The following is a 25,766-nucleotide window of genomic DNA, read 5'->3' as shown; positions in this document are numbered from 1 at the left end:
AGCTCTTGGCTTTAGCCCATTTTCCGCTTGCCTATAAACAAAATAGTGCTTTGGCGCACTTGACTCGAACGGTGACGCTCAGCGATGGCAATTCCCGGTGCACACCGAATCCGTAACCATTACGGCGTTACGGCGTCAAAAAATCGAACTACGCATGCGCGTTGCATTGTGCCCTCCACTTTCGAGATATTTTTTAATCGCCACCGTATTCATTACGGAACGTAACGGTCATTACGGATCCGGTGTGAACCACGCATTAAACACAACAGTAATACCGATCCGTCCATAGTTTATTCCCACACGATCGGAGGCAGACACAGACAAAAGTCTCTCGCGGCAGCGGCGGTGCCCACTCTGTACAGCTGGCACCGGCCGGCCCTCGAGACGCGGATGCGCGCCCTTCTGCCCTCTTGTCGTCACACATCACCCGTCTACTGGGCCGTATACATGTACAGCTCATGGGGCCGACCCTCCTCAGCGGTCCACCTCACCGAACACCACGTCCAGGGTTCCTGCCGAACAGATTAAACAGAGTTATACACAATAAAGAGCATCGCAATAACACAATACCAGAAGGCATTGACTTTTTGCACTTCTTAACATTATCAAATCAGAGAAATGAATTCATGACGCATGATGGAAAGTAGCGAAAATTCGGCGATCTGGCGACTGTGAAAAGGATTGATTCAATGCGAGCGTCGGCGACTCACCGATGATGGCTACGATGTCGGCCAGCATGTGGTTCTTGCCGATGTGATCCATGGCGGACAGGTGGACGAAGCCGGGCGCCTTGATCTTACACCTGGCGACAGAAAATGTGCAACGTAAATATCGAGCTGTAAAGACGGCTAGCTTGTTATGAGACAGAGTATGTGATTTTGCCAATCATGCACAAATTTGATCGGCTGACGAAATCGATGACCACATGATAATCTGACGCATCAATAAAGAACATAAGGCATAGCATAACCAAACTGACGACAAAACACGTTCCACTCACAGAAAAACGCAAAACATTGGTACCTAAATCCGAACTTTGGATATCGGTCAGAGCACGGTGAAACCAATTTATCAGAACACCCACTGCACTGCCGCTCGTGTGTCACCACCGTCTCACCTGTAGGGTTTGTTGGTGCCGTCCGACACCAGGTACACGCCGAACTCTCCCTTGGGCGCCTCGACGGCCGTGTAGGTGGCGCCCGGGGGTACCGAGTAGCCCTGCGTGTACAGCTTGAAGTGGTGGATCAGCGCCTCCATCGACTCCTGGCGGAACAAGCAGGGCGTGGGGGAGGCGGTGAGGGTGTGTTCAGGGTAAAGTACGCTCGTACTTGGCTCAAACTGCACTGCAGCACTGGCCATAGGTGTAACTAGTTAGGGTTTTGTTTCCGTCACAAACGTTGCATGGTATATAATTGTATGATTTAATCATTGAACTCTACGATTTTGTACGATGTGACCGGTAGGCGTACCTTCATCTCGGCCCGGCTGGGCGGCACCACCTTGTGGTCGTCGACCTTGATCTCGCCCGGCGGCATCTTGTTCAGACACTGCTCGATGATACGCACCGACTGACGCATCTCCTCCAGGCGACACAGGTACCTGGCGGGTTACAGGGCGGATCAGGGTCAGACGGGAGGGTCAAAGTCGGCCAGATGGGTTAACGTCAGGCAAAATAGTTAGAACATTAAGGGGGCAGAAGTAACCACAAGACACAGTCGGTGTGTTCGGCGGCGGAGGAACAAACAACATGGCGAGCCTCAAGACCATACAGACTGGCCCTCCCCTTTACAATATGCTACGTCTCTCATACATGTACTCGTATTCAAAGAGCGGCATCCCCTTCCCCTATGACAAGCCGTGCCCACCTGTCGTAAGTGTCGCCGTTGATGCCGATGGGGATGTCGAAGTCGACCTTGTCGTAGGCGTCGTACGGCTGCGACTTGCGCAGGTCCCACTCGATGCCGGAGCCTCGCAGCATCACTCCGCTGGAAACGTGGGGAGACGAGATGGTCAGCACGAGAGCGAGAGGGGAGACCCGGACGGTTGACATACAGTCGTAGTTTTACTGGCAATGACTCATAGGCGTTATATTCGTTTTTTTTTTATCCATAAATTTCATTCATTGATTCATTCATTCATTCATTCATTCATTCATTCATTCATTTATTAATTGATTCATTCATCATTCATTCATTCATTCACTCGTTCATTCATTCATTCATTCATCCATCCATCCATCCATCCATTCATTCATTCATTCATTCATTCATTCATTCATTCATTCATTCGGTCGTCCAGGTTTACATACACCACAGACACACATGCATCCGTTTCTCCATCCATTCTTTTGTTCGTATCCAGGCCTCATCAACTTCGTGACCACGTGACATAACCCATTCCGTAACCATCCCCCAAGACCCCGGTGCCCGACCTGTGACTGACCTGAATCCCCAGTTGAGCGCGTCCTCGGCGGTGACGGTGCCGATACCGACGGTGCGCTGCACCCACAGACGGTTGTTGGTCACCACGTCCTCCAGCTCGTCGATGCGCTCGTTGAACTTGGAGAGGAAGTCGTGGATGTCGTCAAGCAGGCCGATCGGAATGTCCTGATGACGAAACGGAAGGACGTTAGATCAGAGGAAAGAAGTGGGAGCAGATTGATTGTCTCAGTCTGATGTCGGTATGGCTGCGTGAGTAGGCCCATGAAAAGCGTGGAAATTAGATAATGTAAAAGAAGTACAAACGACGGAGGAGTGGTACTATCACCCCGCTCGCCCTGGGCCACTCGAAGCACGCCCACTTTGACTGATTAAAAACCACGCTCATCCCAAAATAGCAATACAGCTTTTTATCTTGAATCGTCAGGCTTTATACACTTGGTCCAGCGGTACCATACCAGCCCAAGCCACTCCGAGCCACTAATTGACCGGCCAGATGTCCTCATCCCTCGACCCTATACAGCCGTCCCAGGACCTACGATATTAGCCGCCCATGCATAAAACCCCGTCGTTCCACCGTCCTTACCTGCGACACACCGCCCGGTCGGATGTAGGCCGCGTGCATACGCGCTCCAGAGACGCGTTCGTAGAACTCCATCATCTTCTCGCGCTCCTCGAACATCCAGAAGAAGGGCGACAGCGCGCCGATGTCAAGGATGTGAGTGCAGATGCCCATGATGTGGTTCAGCAGACGCGTGATCTCGGCGAACATCGCTAGAAGGGGCGGGGGCGGAGTGTTAACGTAGCGCTTAGCAGTGACAACCGAGCAACGGCACGTCGTCCATATCCCCAGTAATGAAGTGTCTTGCTTGTAAGCGTTAATAAAAATTGCAAGCGAATATAGTTTGTAGGAACTAGAAATTAACCCAATCGAGGCAAGCCAAACGTTCGTGTAGTATCATGAGAAGCGTACAAAAGCGCTCACGCGTCATTATACCCGCCAAGAAGTAACCGCTGTAAAATGGAAAATTCGAACGACAGACCTATCAATGATTACGGGAAAATATTTGTATTCATTCCACACGCTCTCATTTTCAAAACACAGCCTCTCCAAAACAGATGTTCCACCCCGCCCACTCACTGCGGATCCACTTGGCACGTTCGGGCACGTCGATACCGAGCAGTTTCTCAACGGCCAGCGAGTAGGCCTGCTCGTTACACATCATCGAGACGTAGTCGAGCCGGTCGAAGTAGGGCAGCGCCTGCGTGTACGTCTTATACTCGATGAGCTTCTCTGTGCCGCGGTGCAGCAGACCGATGTGAGGGTCGGCGCGCAGTACGGTCTGATGGAGAGGGAGACAGGGAGGTCAGCGATAGGGCCACGGCTGTGGATGTGAAATGTACATCACCTCGATTACGTACTTCGGAACCGAGTGAGAGTAAACGCGGTCACTGCCTGCTTGTTTGGAGCAAAACTCTTATGTGACCACTGACAAGTATACAGAAAATGTTACTCTGCGACCGAATCATCTTTATCTATCAGAGCCGTTTCACCGAGAAGTAATAAAAGGCTTAGTCACTTGTTTGCCCAGCCTCCTAAGCATCGATGCACACCGATCCACCTCTTCAGTGCTACTGAACTCACCCCTTCAGCCCCACTGAGTGATTTGTATCAACCTCTCCCGCCAGTCTTCACTGACCTCTCCCTCCACCGCCTCTGCCCCCTCTATCTACAGCGCCACTAACCTCTCCCCCTCGACCCTCCAGCGCCACTGACCTCTCCCTCCTGGTGTCCTGTCCTGCTGCCCTCTCCCTCTCCCGTCCCGCCACTGACCTCTCCCTCGAGCTGCAGCACCAGCCGCAGCACGCCGTGAGCCGCCGGGTGCTGCGGTCCGAAGTTGAGCTGCATCATGTGGATCTTCTTCACCTCCGGCGAGACGTGCCGGTTGAAGTCGGGCCGGCGCCAGGCCACCTCGTCTTCTGCACCGGTGGTGATGACGGTGCCCTCAAACGGCTTCATGAACGCGGCGTCCGGGTACCAGCGCTTGGCGCCGCGCACCGGGCTGTGAGGGGGAGGGGGTGGAGGGGGGGGGTCACACGTCTGGGTACCAGCGCTTGACGCCGCGCACCGGGCTGTACGGGGGGGGGGGTGGAGGGGGAGGTGGAGATGGTAACACGACAGGATAACAGGCAACAGCTAAACGAAGCGACGTGAACTGTGACATTTCGACGCGAGACTTCACCACAGTCAAACTTGAGTACTAATTAATCTCCTATCACTACAAACATTAAAAGATAATGTATGACATCACTCGAGGAAAAGGAGATTTTTTTCTCTGATGGTCTCTAGAATTGAAATTGAAAGTAATTTATAAACAAATCACAATAATATCTTCCTCTTGGATCTAAAATTTGAGACAATGTAAAGAAGAGGTTTTCAATTTTTTAAAGAACCAAGAGAGCCCAATCAGGCAGAAACTTTCTTAGCTGTGTCCTTTTTGCTATAATTGAGGATAAATTCATCCCTTCTCAGTAACACACAAATAATACTACAAGTTTTTTTTTAAACTAGTGTGTCTTTCCAAAAGAGAGTGAAAAAACAAGAGTCTTGAGTCATGAGTAACTTGAGGTACCAGCCAAGCAGGTCAAAGCTGGGAATGATGTATACCAGGGCAGACATGGATGTCACCTGACTTGACATGACTCATGAGTCATGCAGGCTCTAGTGAATGTTTTTAGCTGGTGTAGGCAAGTGTGTTTTATGGCATGAGAGCATTTAATGGATCAGTATGGTCTGGAATAAAGTTCTGTCTGTCTTTCTGTCAGCCAATGACCTCAGAGGTCAGAGATCAGCTCAGGTGAGATTTATTTGGTCAGAAGCTTGGGAACTTATAAAAAGATCCTTTCCTGTTAAATTCAGTTGACAATAATGTATGAGAGACTGCTAACTGCTAGGTGTAAAAATGTGCAAAATGAAATACCCTTACATGAACTAAACCTTAATTCTATGTTATATGAGCATGTTTAACCAGTCCCCAAAGGTACAGCTATGAAAGTCATGCACATGGCAACAACAAAACACAAACATCTCTGATACAATGTTTTTGTTTTTGTTAAGCCTTACCTGGCAAGAATGGCTGGTGACTTCCCATTGAGGAGGGTCTTGGAGAGGTTCAGGGAGCCAGATGCTATTGCCTTGGCTAGATTCCCTGCCATGGCTGCAGTGAATCTGCAGCTCCCTGGCACTCAGTGCTGTGAAATTACATAAATGACACTGTTAAAATGGACATGCAAGGGAAATATTAGTGCAGAATATTACAAACATCTACATACATAACTCAAGCATGTGTTACATAACACAGCTAACACAACGTGCTGTGCCCTGTAATATGAACTCCATGCACCTACTTGAAAACTTGCTTATGGAAGCTCATACAACAGACATATTTTAAGTTTACTTTGACCAAAAGGAAATTAACAAGTCCATAGAGGTCCAAGGATTAACTAATTTCAGTGAAGCAATTCATAAACTCGACTCCTCCACTAGTTCGTTTCTTTGGCTTGTGTCAACCAGCCTTATATAAACCTTTTTAAGAACTTTCATGAGCGACTGGGTTATCAATCCCTAATGTTATTTCCTCCCAAGATTTAACTCTAACACAAAAAAAGAAATTAACATTGAAATGCATATAAATGGCAGATTTAGAATTCAAAGTGACTTCAGCTTCACAAACTCTTCATTACTGAAAATTACATGAATAAGCTGAGTAGCTTATCCTGTAGCATAAAATGTATTTAATGATAAATTGAGCGCGTTTAATTTTAATTGGATGGTACACTCATTTACCTTGAGAGCGGCTGTTATTATCCCAAAAAAAGTGGGATGTCAGAGAATAAAACATGGGGGTCTTGCATGGGGGTAAACTAGAAAGGAAGAATGCAGAAAATACATCTAATACGCAGTTGTGACAATATATAATCGAAACCCGCAGCTAATTTTAAAGTTGCCTTACACTTCAACATCTGCAAAAATGGAATGAGCTAAACCTGAAGTAGGCAGATACAGTTATGGTATTTCTTCGCCCAAATTAAGTGAAATGAATATAAACTCAAATTTTGAAATAATGAGCAACAATACAATGATCTATCATGATAGAAAGGGCATAGCAGGCTGACTAATAGTAGAAGCTCCGGTGAATAACGATTGGGGTATTTTTGTTAGAAGGCTCACTTCATTTCAAGTTAAACACTTGAGTTTTTCGCTTTATAGACAAGCTTATCCCCTTAGGATAACGGCATCAAAACGGCATTCATTCATTTTCGAGCATACTATTCAACTATCGAAAAGGACCAGTTGCTTACTCACCTCTGATTGGCTAAATCTTACGTCATTGGCGAGGCGCCTGCGCTGAAGCACAGGGGTCGGATAACGAGCATAGGACTCATTCGAACGGTAATAAATGTTTTGATAAGCAACTTTTGAAGCTCATTCTCAACATACATATAATTCAAAGCCCAAAGCAGTTGCATTTTCTGATCATGGGTATTGATAATGGAAAGAAATTTGATCGACAATAAATGGCGCATCTCGCCTTGGTCCGTATTGTTTACATTGGGGGCAGAAGAAAAGCACGCTGGTGTTACGGTTGCCAATGATAAGATCTCATTTTAATGATAAGAGGATTTTTGTTTGTCAACTGGTGAGTGAAGCATTATATTCAACTAGTGTCTCTAAGTCCTGTCCTACCTTAATTGCTGAAATGAAACAGCTTGTTGTTTTTGGCTTGGTCTTTTTTCCCTTGAGTTAATTTTGATGCGCTATTCTAATTCAATGGATTTCTTACAGACATGTATCATCTGGCTTAAATACCTGCAAGAAATAAAATTATGACATTAACATGAGTAGATGCCTTAGCCTATATTTCCTTAATTGAGTTTGCGCGCTGTGAGTTGTGCGTCTTGGTCGTGCTGCGCACTGCGCAGGCTGGCTTTGTAATTGGCGCAGCTTGTAGGTGCGTGCATGTATTGTGGCTAAACATGCAATTTGAATTGACTTTCTCTTTCAGACATGAACCAAATTAGGTGATTTGTTTCTGATTGAACATTAAAATTATCTCAATGTCGGGCTTATTTGTCAGTCAAGTGCAAGTGCTGATGCATAATCTTACCTTACCTTACCTTACCTTACTGTTGGCGGGACTTTGGGAGGCCAGAGGCCTTTTGGACCCGTTCTCATCGAGTCTCTTTGAATCTCGGTTATTGCTCTAGCTTAAGTAAATTGTTTGATTTATCAGCACAATACCTCTAGCTAGAATCTTTCATCAGTTTAACATTATAAGTTGCTGCCAGAATTTAAAGATTGCCTTAAAATATACACCTTAGTGTCTGGAGAACCAAGAGTCTCCAATGAAGTATTTTACTTTGACAACTAGAGGCATTTAGAGTTCAAAATGCTACTTTGCATTATTCCATATTATTACCCTCAAAATGAGTTCCACAGGTCATATGTAGGCCATAGTTAGTTTTTTATCACTACAGTAGCTGCTATAACTGCTGCCTCCAGGCCTCGAAGTCTTGGTATAGTGCAGCTATGGTATTATCATTTGCCTTGTTTAAGTCAATGTACATGAAAATTTATCCATTCATTGTCATCACTTTGAGTGCATGTGCTGGATTGTCTAATGAAGTGTGCAAAGCTGAAAATAGCTCAAATATAAGTTGAATTATTTTGATCAAGCAACTATTTATTGTTTCAAACAGATGACCATTCATAACTTCCTACAGCATTGTATGGTCACTAGGTATTAGGTACCAGAGCTAAACTTACTGAGCAATTATTAGCAGTTTCAATGTCTCCTAGCCAAATGATAAAATGCATTCATCAATTCATCTTTTTTCCTGCTATAGCTGAAACATTCTGAAAAGTGGATTGACAATGTCAGTGTCTGTGCTAAGCAGATTTTTGTTAGTGGGTCCCAACCAGTGACATGTCAGGAAATTCTAGGTTAGGTATCAGATAAAGTTTTCCATAGATACAGATGTACCCTCATGGCAGGACATGGTGCATTTCACTCGACTAACCTCAAGTGCTGTGGCTGCTCCCACCTTACTGCAGACTATTCCCATCAGGAGTCTCGTATATCTTGTAGCTCAGTTGGTAGAGCGTTGGACTCCGCGTGGTGGGAGCACGCGCTCCCGGCTATAACAGTCTGGGTTCAAGTCAGTGAGGGGACCGGCCGTGCGCAGCTATGTTCGCACGTTAAACTTTGGACTCCAAATTCAGCCATAGAGCAGGAATTGCGCGATCGGAGGGTAGAAGGCGGGGTCACCGCTTCACCGAAACAAGCTATGCTTAGCGGGGCTCTGTCCTTGTGAATCCTTCCATTCAAAATGTTCAGACTAAATTTATTTTAAAAAATGTATATATTGGGTGCCAGAGGGACTCTAAGCTGGGCTTAAACCTATAGAAATCAACCGCCCTATCAAATGAGCTACTGAACAAACGATATCGACCTGGGCAAAAAAAAACTCGATTGAACTTGTCCAAACTTATCGACTACTTTGCAACACGACAAGTTCGGCCGGGTCAAGTCGCGAGTGCGACCGTAAACCTGGATCTGACGTCTGATGACATGCTATGGAAGAGAAGCCCGTAAATGAGCCATTGCTTGCTATATAAAACTTTTCTTGCTATTATCCACAAAGTATGTCGTGTTTTGTTTCATGTCGTTTTGTAGTAGTTTTGAGGAGCATTGAACCAGTCTATTTCCGCTAGGTATGTATGTAGTCTACGAGTTAACAGTGAGGGAGACTTGGGTGAAATTCCCTTTCAATAACCATTGTATCAGATCATTCCCATGTGATATGCTGGATCCAACGAGATGAGCAAGCAGTAAACATCGCCCTCTTGCAGGGGTAAAAGACACCAGCCAGCACCTCACAATCCGTCCGCATTTTTTGCGTAAATAGATCGGGTTCTTTCCCACTTTACATATTTGCACTTTCTGTGCAGAAGTATTACTTCAATGCCTTTTTTGCAAGTTTAAAATTTAAATGAATGGATTTGTTCAACTAGGGTTTTACCTTCAGCATTAAGAAATACTGTTATAGGTATAGCACACGGACTTGCTCGAAAACATTCGACTCTGATAGCGTCGTATCCTGTGATTTTTGCGCTGCCTCACTAGTCACTGGACAGCGATACCACCCCCAAACACCGCCATTCTGTCATCTGTCCTGTAGTCTGCGGTCGGCCTAGAGCTGTCTGACGTCATCTATGCATGAGATGGCCGGGGGTTCCCGCCGGGGCCCTCACAGGTCCTGTCGCGGTCGTAGGACGGCCGGAGACGCTGCTTTGTGCCGCCGGTATGCCGCCGGTCTGGCCGGCTTTGCGTGTTCTCGGAGTAACAAAGCCCTGTCCCGTGCCGGCGGACCGACCGAGCGGTTTCCGGGGCTTCCGAGAAAAGCTGGCTCTATGGCACGAACCGTATGGCCGCAGCTTAGCTTCAGCGTTCGGGATTCACATCTTTTGGGAAATCGATGAATGTTTCATTGTCATGTGCTCAAGAGTTTTAGAATGAATTTTGGGCTGATGCTATTTTCTGTTTGTTTTGTTTCGCTTCTGCCGATAATCCGTGAAAACTAGCTATCTATCGAAATCGTTATCAAAGTGTTTTTGTTTGTCGTCACCACCGGTCCATCACTGCTTCGATGAATTATCGACCCTTGGCAGCGCCGCCACCTTCCCTTATCATCTTGGCGTGAACACTTACTTCAATACAGCTGCTAGCGCTCAATGTGATCAATTACGTACTAGCGATCTTTGTCCCGACTGGTTCTGTGCTCTAGTGACTACGAATACCACGTTACAAAAAGTTGTGCAATCCCTCACTTCCTTTGATTTTTTTTCCGACTGATCGGTCGATCGCTGATATCTTATCGGTCGTATGAATGGCAGATAGTTGCCATGGGCCACACCTTGGCAGCGAGAATGGTCAGCCATATTCTAAGAATTTGGTAGATCGGGTCTCTAGCTGGTTATCCGAGAGCTGACGTGTAATTCACAACGTTATGAACGCGAAGAGAGCAATCGACAATGACCGAATGACTCGGCCACGGCCCGGGCCAGTTCTGTGCTGACGGTGACGACGCCCTATCGAGATAAGATAGATCGGCCACGTGTCAGCTACGCTGTGGCGGCAGTAGCGCGCCTCATAGTGGTCTTGTCGCGGTACTTACTGGCTAGATCTGGCTTAGAAGTGAGGATACGATTTCGGTCGCTTGAGGTGTGGTTTTCTAGAGTGTAATGAAAGTTATTTGATATGTCAAGCCAGTGTTTTCATGTGAGTTTGTGCTTTGCAGTGTTGAAATCGCGTTCTTGTTTCCACTCACGATTGTGCAGTGAAATGTGTCGTTATTGATTACCGGTGGTTATGTCAGCAGATATGTGTTGCTCCTTTCCCAGTGATCTCGAGCTCCAGCTCTCTTGACCGTCTCGTTCTTTATCTGCAGATCCCGTACCGAGCCGACTGGCGGCCCTTCTCTCGGACATCCCCGGCGCTCTCCGCCCGCTGCCGTCCCCTCTACCGGTGCCGGTCCGCCCCCTGAGCCGCCACTGCTGACCTGACACCCCCGACCGGCCGCCCGGCCACCTCGGCCCCGCCATGGGCGCCTTCCTGGACAAGCCCAACACGGAGAAGCACACTGAGACGGGCTCCGGTAACGGTCTCCAGTACGCGCTGGCCTCCGAGCAGGGATGGCGCACAGAGATGGAGGACGCCCACTGCGCGGTCAGCGGCGTCAGCGAACAGCTGCGAGACTGGTCCTTCTTCGCCGTGTTCGACGGCCACGCCGGCAGCAAGGTGTCGGCGTTCTGCTCGCAAACGCTGCTCTCGCACATCCTGCAGAGTGAGCAGATGTCTCCGGAGACACTGCGGCAGCTGGCCGGCGACGAGACTGCGCTGGCTGAGTCGGTCCGATCCGGACTCGTCTCCGGCTTCCTCCGGCTTGATGAGCGAATGCGCTCCGAACCCGACGTCGAGACGGACAAGTCGGGCTCGACGGCCGTCTGCGCGCTTGTCTCACCCACTCACGTGTTCGTGGCCAACTGCGGCGACTCTCGCGCGCTCATGTGTCGCCGGGGAGAGATCGCGCTCAGCACCACCGACCACAAGCCCATCAACCCCGGAGAGAAGGAGCGCATCGAAAAGGCCGGCGGCAACGTCATGATCCAGCGCGTCAACGGCTCTCTGGCCGTGTCCCGCGCGCTGGGCGACTACGACTACAAGAATGTCTCCGGCAAGGGCCAGTGCGAGCAGCTGGTGTCTCCTGAGCCGGAGGTGTACGTAGAGAAGAGGCAGGCCGATGACGAGTTTCTGGTGCTGGCCTGTGACGGCGTCTGGGATGTATTCGATAACACAGACTTGTGTCAGTTCGTGCGCTCCCGGTTAAGGGTGACGGATAAACTGGATGAGGTGGTGAACCAGATCCTCGATACCTGCTTCTATAAGGTGAGTGATTCTGTGGGGCATCAGAGGCCTATACAGCCCAGTCCGGCAGGGCCATAGGCTTTGGGTGCGTAGTAGAAGTTTCATCGATTGATTTATTGATTCGTTCATTGATCCATTGATTGATTGATTCATTCATTCACCCATTCATTCAATCATATTGACAGGCGTCATGAGTAACGTCTAGTCTTCTCTTCCCTTAGATTTAGTGAGGAAACGTGTTCTGAGTTGTTTTATAATTCATTGTGTGCTGCGTTTTTCAACATTCCTCATCTCAAGTTCATCGCCATATCACGGACATTTCATAACGCTAGATTGTCTTTTTCTTATCGCCAACTTACCTAACCAGTTACCACGAACTGCTTTTATATCGCGTAAATTCAGCTTCTTCACATCGATAGGAACAGACTTGTGATCAGCTCAGTTGAGCCGGCTCAAAAATCAGCTCAGCTCATGAGCCGGCTCAACATTTTGCCAAATTGTTGAGCTGTGAGCTGAGCCGGCTCAGTAATGCATTGAGCTGAGCTGCTGTCTGAGCTGAGCTGAATGAACTTGAGCTGAGCTGAGCTGAATGAGCTTGAGCTGAGCTGAGCTGAGCTGATTGAGCTGAGCTGAGCTGATTGAGCTGAGCTGAGCTGAGCTGAGCTGATTGAGCTGAGCTGAGCTGATTGAGCTGAGCTGAGCGAGCTGAGCTGAGCCGAGCGAGCTGAGCTGAGCTGAGCGAGCTGAGCTGAGCTGAGCTGAGCGAGCTGAGCTGAGCTGATTGAGCTGAGCTGATTTAGCTGAGCTGAGCTGAGATCCAGTTCTAGTAGGTACACTGGAAGATGATGAGAACGGATAAAAATATAAAACCGAATGCAATGTGCATTGAATATTGATACACTATAAACACTAGAAACATGATAAACTGGAAATAATATTATATACAAACCAAAGACGTCACTAGGTGAAAGGCCATGTAGTTCGACACCGCAAACTGAAGCGATCGGTCGGGAAATCGCTACATTCCTCTATTGCACCCCGTTCGCACCGTTGTAAGCCGTTCGGTTGGTAGGCATCCTTATCCACTGCGGCGTGATGTCCCGACCTGTGTCCCGATGATTCGATGTCCATGACCAATCAGCACACGCATTGCCGTGACGTCATTGGCCGGACCCCGACACGTTACGGAGATATGGGTGGCATTCGGCATTCGGCAATGGGTGGCATTGAATTTAACTGAGCGGAAACTGAGCTGAGCTGAATTGAGCGGAAACTGAGCTGAGCTGAACGGGAACTGAGTTGAGCTGAGCTTAGCTGAGCGGAAACTGAGCTGAGCTGAACTGAGCTGAGCGGAAACTGAGCTGAGCTGAGCGGAAACTGAGCTGAGCGGAAACTGAACTGAGCTGAGCGGAAACTGAGCTGAGCTGAGCGGAAACTGAGCTGAGCTGAGCGGAAACAGCTGAGCTGAGCTGAGCAGAAACTGAGCTGAGCTGAGCTGAGCGGAAACTGAGCTGAGCTGAGCTGAGCGGAAACTGAGCTGAGCTGAGCTGAGCGGAAACTGAGCTGAGCTGAGCTGAGCGTGAGCGGAGCGCAGCCGGTTTGAGCGGAACGTGAGCTGAGCTGAGCCGCGTTAAACTGAGCGGGAGCTGAGCGGGAGCGGATAAGACGGAGTTGAGCTGAGCGAGCTCACTTTTTTCTTGAGCTGTCACAAGTCTGGATAGGAACCAAGTACGACATGGCAATATTGCGCTCGTGTTCCTTTGAATTTTCATTATACTTGCTCCGGCTAGGTCAGTTTGTACGTGTGTAGGAGGTACTGTCCCGCTGCTCGGCCAAAATGGCTTCACAGGCCTCGACGCACTCAAAAACCTTATTATCTTTCCCACCGAGGAAGCCGCTCCTGTGCCACACTAATGGATGTAGAGGAATCCAATTATTTCACTTACGCAGAGGTGTAAAGGCCCTGAATACGACGCACAAAAAAAAGAATGAAAGAATTGGCCTTATCCTTGTTACTTTTCAATTTTCATGGTTATTTTATCTAATATATTTTTCCCCTGTGGGGAGAGTTAGTCCAACAATTTTGCCAAGATCATTGCCGAGGGTAAATTCGTGCATCCCATGATATTATTATTGCCATAGCCCATATTATAACTTAGTAACGTGCATCGCCTTCTATTGTTGCTTTTAGCGTTGTCATTTCTTGATCAGTTGTCACTTGTCACAGCCAATTTATTTGTATATGTCTAGTTTTCAGTTCCGGCTTTATTTTCATAACCCAAACTTTTCTCCCTCTCTACAGCAAATCGCGTCAACTTTTTGATGAAAGAATGCCCAGTCATGCGCACGAAACAATTTTCACACCATTGCGTCAATTATTCAACCGCTGTACCGATAACAACCATAACATGCTCGGCAGGACTGTTAAATTAATGACGTCATAACAACGTATGTTTCATCAATAAGTATCAACAATTCCAATAAGCATCAGCGAAGGAATGATGGACCACCTGATGGCACAATAAGTCATGTGTCGACTGTCGGCCAACACAACATAGCGTGCCTTTTCTGACTCAAACTCCGCCTGTGTCTCCCCCCCTCTCTCTCTCTCTCTCTCTCTCTCTCTCTCTCTCTCTCTCTCTCTCTCTCTCTCTCTCTCTCTCTCTCTCTCTCTCTCTCTCTCTCTCTCTCTCTCCTCTCTCTCTCTCTCTCTCCTCTCTCCTCTCTCTCTCTCTCTCTCTCTCTCTCTCTCTCTCTCTCTCTCTCTCTCTCCCTCTCTCTCTCTCTCTCTCTCTCTCTCTCCCTCCCTCCCTTTTTCTCCCTGTCCACAGGGGAGCAAGGATAACATGAGCACGGTGGTGATTGTGTTTCCCGGAGCGCCCAAGGTGGACCCCGCGGCCGCGGCCCGAGAGGAGGCCATGAAACAAAGCGTCGCCAAACACGTGGAAGGTTAGTCATGTGGGCCCTCGGTGGGCGGAGGGGGTGGGGGTCTTTTGGGGATCGGTAGCGCAGATGATGTGGTGTGAAGGTTTGATAAAGGTTTGGAGTGCCCGGCGGGCTCGGGAGCGTATGTTAGGCAGTGGCCAATAGCCGTTGGGGTGGATGTTAAAATACGTGTGCTTTAAAATGGTATGGCCGTTTTGTCGTTTTGTTGAGTATTGATGCTGTCCGTCCTTTTTTAGGGAATTGTGTTGTGTTTTGCTGCCAGGGTCTTTATTTTTTTTTTTTAGGGGGAATTTTAGACGAATAATAGGGCTGATAACTATTTTGCTAAGATGGAAACACATGCTAAACAATGATCACGATGCAATAGGGTAAGATAGCCTCGAAGTCGAATTCCTTCTACCGTCCCCTTCCCCCCTCCAATCACCTATGTTTCGAACTCCTTCGACCGACCCCCCCCCCCCTCCAATCACCTATGTTCCGAACTCTGGTGGACGGATACTCGTAAAAAGAACCTGTACTTTGTCTCGGCGTGCCTCATAACCGGATAAATAACCGGTAATAAACCGTCGAGATGTGTTTATTCCGTGCCAAACGGTTGATGCGATGTCTGCCAGGAGCTGGATAATCGCGACGCTGAGTCACCAGACTATGGGCGATTGGCGATGTTGATGAAAAGTTCTCAGTCCGACCGCGGATGATATTTCGTCATTTACTCAGCATTAGGGACAGTTAAAGTTATCTTTACGTCAGACCTATAATGCTTTTTGTCCGAGTGACCAACTGTGGCCAAAACCAGCAATTTGGAACACCTGTTAACCAGTGCGAAATGTTGGCTCTTATATCTCTTGTTTTGAAAGACAAAACGGTATAGAAATTGCAGTAGTTTGGATCGCACCCAAACGGTTATTTAACGCTAGCCTCGGGTGTTGTCTTTGGGTGGGTCTGAAAGTTATATCGTAGACCGTAAGTGACAGTATGGCAGGCTTACTGCCAACCTGAGTAGTGCTGGACTTAATTTTATTTGATTTCATCATACTTGTGTCATGTTAGTTTTAACCGATCAACAACTCAGACCTTTCGACGTGTGTTCAATATTTGTTTGTGCTCTATTAACCATGATGTCGAAGCAAACCAGCATCAATGTCGCGACCTATTCATATCACTGTCTAGTGTTTGTAATAGTCGATCATTGATGACAGCTCTTCACTCCAGACCATTTGATTGACACGGCTCTGATAGCTTACCCGTCCGATCACGTCCGTAACCGGCCCACCAGTGTTGTGCCCTCGTGGCCCGGGCCCGGGGTGCCCCCTGTGCCCCTCATCGCCCCCACTGTAACTGGGCGACACGGTGTGGGGAGGTGAGGTCACCAACCTACCGCTGTTCTCTGCGCTGCTGCCATGGAGATAGGTCGCATTCGCGGTCCCGCCTCAGAATATGGATACCGGGCTGACGAATGAAGACATTTGTTGCCCTTATCCGACAGACCGTGAGTTGTAGCGATGCATCACTATGTTGCTCTTTATTTGTCTCGATATCAGAATGGTTAGATAAATGCGTTCCGGATGGGATCTTATCAGCGTAGCCGGGATGTGGTTTCCGCTGTGTTCCAAAGATTGTCACGAATAATGACAAAGTGTGACGAGCGTGACCGAGAGCGTGTGATAAGAAGTAACAGGATACAACCCGATGACTCCTCCGTGGGTCATACCCGTGCCCTGTGATGCATACCTAGGCAGCGTTTTGCAGTGAGGTCTCGATTGCGCCACTAGAAGCAACAACGGATCCGAGCGGCTGGCCGCCATCACGTGAGCTGACGACACGCCGTCTTTGATTGATGACGTCAGCAGTCGTTAGACGCTAGCCGTTCTCGATATTTATTGGTTAATTGTCCGTAGCGACGGTCTGCTGCCTTTGTTGAGCCTCCAGGTTACCATGGCAACGGATGACGCTGTTATGGCTAAATTCAGAACTGGTGCATCGGCTGATGTAAACGACTGACTTTGCTGCACACTGTCGATTTTTCACTCTTCCACTGCCAGTACTCCACTAGTTGTGCCCTTGTGTTCTGAGGCTGACCTGATCTGTTACCCACGGATTTTGTCTTGTCGATGTGTGCGCTGGTCTGACCTAGCATTATCCAGGGTACCCACCTGCAATCATTGTGCTCTGCCAAGCTTTCGCTCTGCCTTCACCTGCCCCTGCCGTTGCCCTGCCTTACCTACCCTGCCCGCATCTGCTCTGTTCGTCCCCTGCAGAGTATCTGTGCGCCGTGGAGCCAGTGTCGCCGCTGCCCTGCCGTGCCCTGACCTGACCTGACCTGTCCCGTTCGTCCCCTCAGAGTACCTGCGCGCAGCTTGGAGCAGGTTCCGCCGCGTTCTGACCCTGCCCTGACCTGCCCCGTTCGTCCCCTGCAGAGTACCTGCGCGCGGTGGAGCCGGTGCCGCCGCGCCCGGCGGACGAGGACGAGAAGGACGCTCACGACGAGGAGGACGACGGACCGCGGGTCAGCATGCCCGAGCTGATGACCTTCCTGGACAGCAAGAAGATCGCAGACCTGCCCGACGGCGGCGGTCTGGCCTCCATGTGAGACCGAGAGGGGATACCTCGGGATGGTGGGCGTCAGGACTGGTTTGGGGTCCGTTTGGGAAACGGGAGGGTTGTTGGATTGCTTTCAGGCGAAGTTTTGCTGTTCTGATCGGTGGCTTGTGTTTTTAAACAGCAGTCACAGACTTCAGCTGGTATATTTTACGTTTTATCAATATCAAACCCATCAATATATCCAATCTATCATATGTAAAGGTCCGTGACGATACAGCTACTTGCTACTCTGCCGTGCAAAGGCAAAAACGCATATCTAACATTTTTCTGTCAGCACAAAATTTTACACAGTGGCGAGTTTTGTGTTTTTCGGTCATTGTGGTCTTCCATTGACCAAAAGCGCAGCAATGTATATATCATTTGAAACCGAATAACGCGCTCTACCTATGTACATGCGTATCATAGTCCAAAAGTAATTAATATTCATATAATTACATAAAAGTTTTTCTGCCATTGCAATATTTTCTTTGCGGGGGTGACCCATGCCAACAACAAACGCGTATCTGGGCAAATCCACACAACGGTAGATATGCGTATTTGCCACTCGGCACAAGGCAGTAGCACTATAGGCAAATACGCGTATTGGGAGATATGCGCACGTGCCATTGGACACAGACGCCACCATCTAGCTGGAAAAGAGACGTATAGTAAGATGTGCATAATTGCCACAATCGTCCTATCGAACTAGACAACTAACATATTGGATGATACGCTTGTTGTTTCGTGGCTCGTGCATACAAAACTTATGCCCGTAAACACATATGCACACGTAACTGACCACACCCTGTGATCAATACGGGAGATGCAGATTCACATAGCTGGCAAGACGTTTGTGCGTTGGTATACATAATGTTGTGACGCTGTCGTGGATCCTCACGCAAGTGCCGGGTTCCGTAAAAAGGTTGCCGGCCTTTTAACCCTCGCACTTGTAGAGCGGGGGAGGGGTCGTATGGAGTATGGACCCCTCGGTTTTTCGAGAATAACTCGCGCAAAAAGCGGCCGATCGCAACAAAACTTTACTTGCCCTCGAATTTAGAAATTTTACACCTACTCGAAACAATCTGATGACCTTGACCCAAATGACCTTTGAGCTGTGACTTATTTCTCAAGACCGTGTTTGGCCGAAATCGCAATTCGGCGTATATCAACTCACATTATCCGTGCGTTTCCAGTCTTCCAGGGGGGGGGGGGGGGGGTTAGACTCCAATGAGTTCCTTCAAACAGGGGTAAATTTTGGCACAGGAGGCGCACTATATACCTACTTTGTTTTTACATGCCGAAGTTGGCGTCCAATTTTCTTATTTCTTTCACTATATGATAGCAAATACATTTTTAAGTACATATTGAGAAAATCTAGTTAATATTATACAACCATAAAATGGCAGTTAGAACTGTGCTAAGAGTAAGACCTGTTCCGGTTACGGCGGGATCAGCCGACGCGGAAAGTTTCTGCCGCAATTTCGTGCATAGGTAAACCCTCGTAACTCAAAATTTTACCGGCCGATTTTCGTATTTCTTTGACCATTAAATTGCCAGTACATCTGCAAGGTTCCATTGGGGTTTAGAAGCGAATCGATTATTATCAGCGGTTACAGCGCATTGCAAAGATGGAAATGTCCGGCGCCGGCACAGTCTATAATTTAGGCGGCTAATAACGGGCAAGGCCTTATATTAGGATAACGGCCGCCGCGGCGCCAGGCGGCGGGATGTTTTTTACACACGGTAGGTACACTTTTGTTATTAGCAAAGCTTTGGGCCAATTGACTTGATGCTTACACGGCAACATGCGCCACTATTTTTTTTTTCTGAAAGAAATCATGCACTGAACATTTCACGCTAATAGAGTAATTGCTGGATGAATTATTTGCGTTGAAGCTTTAGCTTTTGTCAATGCATGGCAAAACACCAGCTTAATTTTCAAAACATGTATAATATTTGTTTTACGCTGGCATGTTATATTTAAAGGGGACACAGTCTCAGAGTCGGTACATATACCTAATCATCTAAGTCATTACGTAAAACATGGTAAAACATTCAATTAATAAACGTTTTTGCAAGTCCCTCAGAAATCAGCCCCGGGCAGCGACTAACTGCCGGCCGGCCGACCGGCCCCGGGTGGCTGGAAGCAGGGGCCAGTCACTGTTTGGTCCGGATGTGTAGGAGCGGGAGCAGCACTCTTTTTCACGTATATTCGCGTATTTATTTAGGCACATTGACATGCAATGTCATTATATCTGATACGATGCGAGATCACAGACCAGAAATCCAGCTTATAGCTTATATTAAATATTTAACCGATGAATCAAATCAAAAGGACTATGTACGATGTACGTCAGACACGTACCCAGGACTTCGCCCAAGAAGGGGTCACCCGCTCTTGAAGGGGCCCGCGAGTCATCCGGGGGCCCGGGGTCAGCCCAGGCAAGGACGTATCCAGGACTTTTAGATGGGAAGGGGGAGGGGGCACGGTGGGTCTAGTCCCACTGGCAGACGGGCCTCTTTAAAACGGTCTTTGTCGTGAGAAAATGTGGAAAATTGGCAAGTAAATGTATCATTTATGCCCGAGGAGTGTCCCTAATATACACTAATGTCTAAGGTGCATAGTATTTTACGAGCGAGAGAAGCGAGCGAGCTCCTCTGAGTCGCCGTCCTCTGAGTCACCGGTGTGTGGCGCGCTCAGAGGTGCCAGTGAAAGGCCGTCAGATGCGTTAGTTTTGGGTCCTCACAGGCGCCGTTGCGGGGTCTCAAGGCTTAGAGATACTGGTGGGGCCATCATTGGCATGTGTGTGGCCATGCAAAGTGGCCTGCAAGTGGAAAGTGGCCCTTCATAGGCTGGCAAGGACACTCAGAGGGTGGTAAGAGGCCCTCAGAGGCACTGGTACGTGGCCCTCAGAGCCGCCAGGCCGATGTAGGCCCTTTAGATGCGCTGGTGTGGGTTCCTTGGAGGTGGCGTGAGGAGCTTCGCAGGTGCCGTCGTGGTGGCTTTTAGAAACACTGTTGTGGGCCGTGGGGCTATCACAGACGGATGTGGAGCCATTGCAGCTGATCCCTCATTGGCCGTTACTAGGGCCATCAGATGTCGGCAAGGTCTCTCATAAACCGGCATTGGGTCTTTATGGAGATAAGTGTGGCTAAATAGGAGCCAATTACGTGCTCTCACAAGCCCTGTGGTGTCTTTCCGAGTTGAAGCGCGGCTAGCACGAACCCTCTGCCACCAACTGGCGCCGCAGGGCCCCTCGGGTTCGAAGGAACCCTAAACCCGAGAACGGGCACGTGCCCCCTCGCTTCCTGGCTATGCCACTGAATCCAAGTGATCAGGAAGGAACCCTTCAGGTAATCAGGGGCCTCTCATATGACCAGGGGTTTTCAATTGATCAGGGGCCCACCAGGTGACCAGGGGAACCTCTGGTACCCAGGGGCCCCTCAAGTAACCAGGGACCCCTTAAATAACCAGGGCCCCCTCAGTAAATGGAGGCCTCTTAGGCAACTGTAGGAGTCCCTCAGATAACCAGGGTCCGGCAAGGTCTCTCATAGTGATGTCAATTACGGAAAATCGGAATACCGATACCAAACCAAATACCAACCAAAACCACGGGAAAACACCAAAACCAAACCAACTTGGGAAAATGAGGGAATACCAACGTTTTACCGTTTTCTTAGCCTCTTATACATTAGTGAGGGTTTATGATGCCAACCAAATGGCAAATACCAAACACATTACGATTGAAATACCAAATACCAAGTTGGTATCGGTTTGGTATCGGTATACCAAAAAGTTGGTATCCGATTGACATCTCTAGTCTCCCAGGTCCGTTTTTGACGAGGCTGTTATTGACGTCAGGTGCGAGCCTTTTGCCACCAGCAGAGGGCCCTTTCAAGCCTTTAGACTTTTGAATTTTGAGCCGTTTAAGTTCTCTTGAGGGCCGTTTGACGTCTCTTGAGTTCCCTTTGAAGCCTTCTAAGGGCCTTTGGAGCAGCCGAGGGGCCTTTGATGCCTTTTGAGGGCCTCTTGACGTCAGCTGAGGACCGTTTGGGGCCTTTTGATGGCCATTAGACGCCAATTGAGGACCCTCTGACACCAACTGGGGGCTCTCTGACACCAGCTAAGGGCTCTTTAAGTTTGACGCCAGCTCAGATCCCTCTGACAACAGCTGGGGCCCTCTGATGCTAGCTCAGGGCCCTTTGACGCCATTTTAGGCCTTCTGAGGGCCCCTTGAGGCCTTCTAAGGGCCCCTTGAGGCCTTTTGAGGGCCGCTTGACGCCAGCTGAGGACCGTTGGACTCCAGCTGAGGACCGTTTGAGGCCTTCTGATGGCCATTTGGCGCCAGCTGAGGGCCCTCCGACACTAGCTGGGGGTCCTCTGACATCAGCTAAGGACCCTTTAAGGCCTTCGGAATGCCGTTTGACGCGAGCTCAGGGCCCTCTGACGCCAGCTCAGGGCCATTTGACGCCCTTGAAGGCCTTCTGAGGTCCGTTTGACGTTGGTGAGGGCCCTTTGAGGCCATTTGAAAGGCCTTTGAGGTCATCTTGGGCCCTTTCAGACCATCTGAGGGACCCTTGACACCATCTGAGGGCCCTTTGACACCAGATGAAGCCCTTTGACGCTAATTGAGGGCCCTGAGGCCATCTGAGGGCCCTTTGACACCAGATGAGGGCCATTTGACGCTAACTGATGGCCCTCGAGACCATCCGAGGACCCTGTCACGCCATCCGAGGGCCCTTTGAGGCCTTTTGAGTGCCATTGCAATTTCACCACAATCACCCTGGCTGCGCTACTAGGCATTTTATGGACTCATGAGACTGCTGGGGAACGAGATGGGCCCTCCCGGTCTTTTTAATCTTTATTTCATCTCATTTTAACACGGTCTCCGGCGGTCTAATGATTAGGCGATTTAGGGGCCCCCCGACTTGAATGGAATGGATCATCTCATTGTCCTCTTTGTGATATAGTGGAATCCAATGATTCAAGAACTTGCATTCGCAAATAATATTGGTTACGAGCCTTTCCCTTTTCACGACTGACTCACTCATCGAAATAAGAATCACGTGTTTCACTACGATACCTCCGCTCAGGAGAAGCGGTCAAAAACGCATATCTGCAAAGTTCGTCGAATGAACATAATTGAGAATCGCTCCACCACGACAAAAACGCACATCTACGTTGCTCGTTCACTGTTTACCAAGCCAAAAACGCGTATCTGCACAGATATGCGTTTTTGTCTTGGAATGCAAAGACATTACTGCACACGGAGACCAACAATACGCATATCTGCAACAGATATGCGTTTTTGTTTTGGAAGGAGGATTATTTAATCCAGACGATTACCAGCAGGGAGAAGATATGTAAAAGTTATGTGTTTTTGCCTCTGTGGATGCCTGCCTAATTGTGTTGTGTGTGCTTTTTCCAAACTTATATATGAAATATTTAGTTATTAAATGACGTATAGACTTTTATATTGATATGAGCATGTGTAGCTCATAGAGACGAATCGAATGGTATAAAAAAACAAATTTTGCCAAAATTGTTAGTTATGCGTTTTTGCCTTTGCACGGCAGTACTCGTAATGCTTTTCAGCTGTCGATATGCTACTGTATTAAGTACTGGCCATTGTCGTTTGCGTTGAAGGCCCATTAGCCGTTTTGTGTGCACGTTTGCTCGTTTAAAGTCATACATCGTATCGAGTATTTGTTGCTGACCCCGCCGCGCCCGTTCCAGGCGGAAGTACGTCGAGGACGTGGTGTCGATAGTGACCAAAAAGCAGTCGGGCGCCGGGCCGCAATGACCGACCGCCGAGGCGGCCGGCGCCGGCCCCGCACACCAGCACAGCACACAACCGAGCCTCTTCCGTCCGCGGCGCGTGCTGTCGGCCGTCTGGCGGCAGCGGCGCCGGCCGCGCTGAGACCGCCGCCGCCGCGCCGGGGCGCGCCGCAGTCGGGGCGAACAGAGACCAGAGTCGTTATTTTACTGCTATCCTGTTGATAGGTTGGCCCAAACGGCGGCCCTGATGTATAGGCACGCAGTGAGCGAGAGCGAGAGAGCGAGAGAGCGAAACACACTGAGACACAGACACACGGACACTGACCTCTGTTTGCCAAAATTTTAATCTAGGTTTGCTGGGCGGGCTTTTGTGTTGGGTGGCCGGAGCGCTGTGCCGGGCGGCGCCGGCGGGCGGGCCGATCGCGCTGTCGCCGGCAGGTGGGCCGGCGGTGGCGCCCTCTGCTGCGACGCTCCCCCGTCTTCTGAGTGTTGTTGAACTAATCGCGCGCTGGTTGCGAGTGTGTGTGTGCGCGAGGCGCGGCGCCGCGCGCCGGGCGGTGGCCGCGCCGCGCGAGTGTCCTGTGTCAGTGCTGTAGTGGGCGCGGCGGGCCGGGGACCGCTGCCGCCGCCGCGGGAGGCGCCGGCCGTCAGAGTAGCGGCGCGCGCGCCGGACCGGGAGGGTGGGGATAGGAGCCCAGAGGAGACACCAGTCCACCAGTGGAGACCCTACTGACCGCTAAACACGCCCCGGACCCGTGAAACCTGATTTGTGGCCGATAATTTAGCTTTTTGCTTCAGTGGTAGTGCTATTTTAGCGTGTGTCGCGTGGCGTTCGGTTCCGATACCGGGTTGGGTTCGTTTTCGGCCCGGCCGGCCGGTTTTAGTCTGTTTGTATGTCGCTCCCGCGCAGCCGCAGCGCAGACAACATCAGTGTATCCGAAAAATTTGTGTCCTGCGTTGTTTTACGTGAGGTAATAAAAGCCCGTAGTAATAAGGGGCGTTTTGCTAATGTATGTAGGCACTAACCGTCATCTTGTCTTCCCTCTTAAAGCACTGGTTCAGTTTGGAAATGTGTTCTGTTCCCGATGGTATGTCGCCCATCGCCGCTGTTTTTCCATAGCTGCCGTCCACTGGTGTGAGCTATCATGAGCTTTGATGCCATTCGACCGTCCGTGACGGGACAAGGGCATGCTGTGTTGTAGCTCATCTTTCCCTCATTTCCCCACTGGGTATGCGAGTTTTGACTGGCCGACCTAGGACGTTTCTCCCGAGGTCGCGGACGCTCGGGCCAAAAGAGCCCCCCCCCCCCCCCGCCTATTGAAAACGTGGTGGTACAGTGTATCCATTGTCCAAGGAAGTTGGTGCTTGAACAATGTTGCTGTTCCTTCTTCCTGATACTGTCGAATTGCTCTGTCTCTCAGTTTGATCCTGTGAAGTGTGAAAGCCACGGTTCGACCTGAAGCTCTACAGCTGCTGGAGTAATAGATGTGTGGCTTTTCGTTGGAAAAGTTGTAGTTAACACTGTAATAGTTACATTCAGGCTGATTCACTAAATGAAAACGATGCGATATGATAAATATTTTATATTCAACGGCCCAGTTCTACGCCTTTACCCATACGGTAATAAGCGGCGCCCATTTCTGGGGCACCAAAAAGAAGAGGAATAACCGCACACAAGTGGAATCGTCGGAGCCAAGGCTATATAAACCAGGTAGAACGCTCCGGGAAAAAAGTTGGAAACAATAAATTAGTTGCGGCATTCCCTGATGACGCGAATGTGGGTCAGCGGCCGGCGGCCGGCCGCCGCTAACACTGTATGAGGAGGGATGCGCGGAACTTTTGCTTGTTGGTGATTGCGCTAGGCAGTTAAATGGTAATGTTAGGATATGTTTCGAAAGTAAATTGAACGACGCTTCGAACGCCGTCAATGAATTTGCGATACGACGACTATTTGTTTAGTTAGAGCCGGCGAACTTTTACCTTCCGACCGCGCGCGGAGGCGATATGGTGCCACACTGGCGGTTTTTACGATAGCTCAAAATTCTTTTGAGATAAAGAGATGAAATTTGACATGTCCTATCTTTTGATCAAGCTGGATCTTATGGTACAAGTCGCATATTTAAGGTAGGTCAGGTTGTTGACCTATGTTGTCGCTCGTGAGCCTCTGCACAGTCCAAAAACAACGCAATTTCTGAACACTCAGTGCCAAGAAATCCTTCACAGAAAGATGACACTTGGCAGAAAGAAGAGTTGTCGGTTTCTTACCGTTCGTATGTGTCGTGTTTTCACAAGAGTTTAGTAAGGTCAGGTCCGTCACGTGACCTCCCCTCATAACTCAATAGGTTTACTATCATAGAAGCGTTTATTAATCGCCGGAAATCTTAGCCAATCCCACTGGACACTGAATCCATACCCACATGGGGCCCTCCTGACTGGCCACTCCCTCTGAAATCCACAATAACATTGGGCTGCGGCCACGGTTATGTATTAATGCTTTTCACTAACAGAAATACAAGTTCAACCAGCACAGTGCAC

The 25,766-nt window shown here is 49.1% G+C and overlaps 2 protein-coding genes across 8 annotated transcripts; one reads left to right on the top strand and one right to left on the bottom strand.

The window, feature by feature from the left end:
• Positions 1-272: 272 nt before the first annotated feature.
• Positions 273-6,897, bottom strand: LOC122388941 (NADH-ubiquinone oxidoreductase 49 kDa subunit-like). 4 transcript variants are annotated; one of them, XM_043380473.1, is made up of 11 exons: positions 6,805-6,897; positions 5,563-5,690; positions 4,273-4,501; positions 3,580-3,781; positions 3,025-3,212; positions 2,443-2,606; positions 1,866-1,985; positions 1,470-1,599; positions 1,118-1,263; positions 711-802; positions 273-512 (listed from the first exon to the last, which is right to left on the bottom strand). In XM_043380473.1, exons 2-11 carry the CDS (start codon positions 5,652-5,654, stop codon positions 475-477), a joined length of 1,401 nt encoding a protein of 466 aa, XP_043236408.1. In that variant the 5' UTR covers positions 5,655-5,690; positions 6,805-6,897; the 3' UTR covers positions 273-474. The 4 variants fall into 4 exon arrangements, with proteins under 4 accessions (XP_043236408.1, XP_043236407.1, XP_043236410.1 ...); XM_043380472.1 differs by lacking the exon at positions 6,805-6,897 and adding an exon at positions 6,286-6,375; XM_043380475.1 differs by lacking the exon at positions 6,805-6,897 and adding an exon at positions 6,183-6,261.
• Positions 6,806-24,225, top strand: LOC122388942 (protein phosphatase 1B-like). 4 transcript variants are annotated; one of them, XM_043380477.1, is made up of 5 exons: positions 6,806-6,891; positions 10,950-11,947; positions 14,758-14,875; positions 17,290-17,458; positions 23,190-24,225. In XM_043380477.1, exons 2-5 carry the CDS (start codon positions 11,102-11,104, stop codon positions 23,254-23,256), a joined length of 1,200 nt encoding a protein of 399 aa, XP_043236412.1. In that variant the 5' UTR covers positions 6,806-6,891; positions 10,950-11,101; the 3' UTR covers positions 23,257-24,225. The 4 variants fall into 4 exon arrangements, with proteins under 4 accessions (XP_043236412.1, XP_043236411.1, XP_043236414.1 ...); XM_043380476.1 differs by lacking the exon at positions 6,806-6,891 and adding an exon at positions 7,001-7,138; XM_043380479.1 differs by lacking the exon at positions 6,806-6,891 and adding an exon at positions 10,644-10,696.
• The last annotated feature ends 1,541 nt before the right edge of the window (positions 24,226-25,766 follow it).

Source organism: Amphibalanus amphitrite, unplaced genomic scaffold, assembly GCF_019059575.1.
Source record: "Amphibalanus amphitrite isolate SeventyFive unplaced genomic scaffold, NRLGWU_Aamphi_draft 000339F_arrow, whole genome shotgun sequence".
NCBI classification, from domain to species: Eukaryota; Metazoa; Arthropoda; class Thecostraca; order Balanomorpha; family Balanidae; genus Amphibalanus; species Amphibalanus amphitrite.
Note: the sequence above shows the minus strand (reverse complement) of the source record. Positions and strands in the feature narration are given on the sequence as shown.

What these genes read in the sequence shown, in the direction of transcription:
- LOC122388941 (XM_043380473.1), bottom strand. Translation starts at nt 5,654, where the DNA reads ATGGCAGGGAATCTAGCCAAGGCAATAGCATCTGGCTCCCTGAACCTC. An exon ending in GACCGGGCGGTGTGTCGCAG is followed by an intron (nt 2,607 to 3,024) that starts GTAAGGACGGTG and finishes TTTCGTCATCAG; the next exon opens with GACATTCCGATCGGCCTGCT. An exon ending in GCGCTCAACTGGGGATTCAG is followed by an intron (nt 1,986 to 2,442) that starts GTCAGTCACAGG and finishes CCACGTTTCCAG; the next exon opens with CGGAGTGATGCTGCGAGGCT.
- LOC122388942 (XM_043380477.1), top strand. Translation starts at nt 11,102, where the DNA reads ATGGGCGCCTTCCTGGACAAGCCCAACACGGAGAAGCACACTGAGACG. An exon ending in TCGATACCTGCTTCTATAAG is followed by an intron (nt 11,948 to 14,757) that starts GTGAGTGATTCT and finishes CCCTGTCCACAG; the next exon opens with GGGAGCAAGGATAACATGAG. An exon ending in CGTCGCCAAACACGTGGAAG is followed by an intron (nt 14,876 to 17,289) that starts GTTAGTCATGTG and finishes CGTCCCCTGCAG; the next exon opens with AGTACCTGCGCGCGGTGGAG.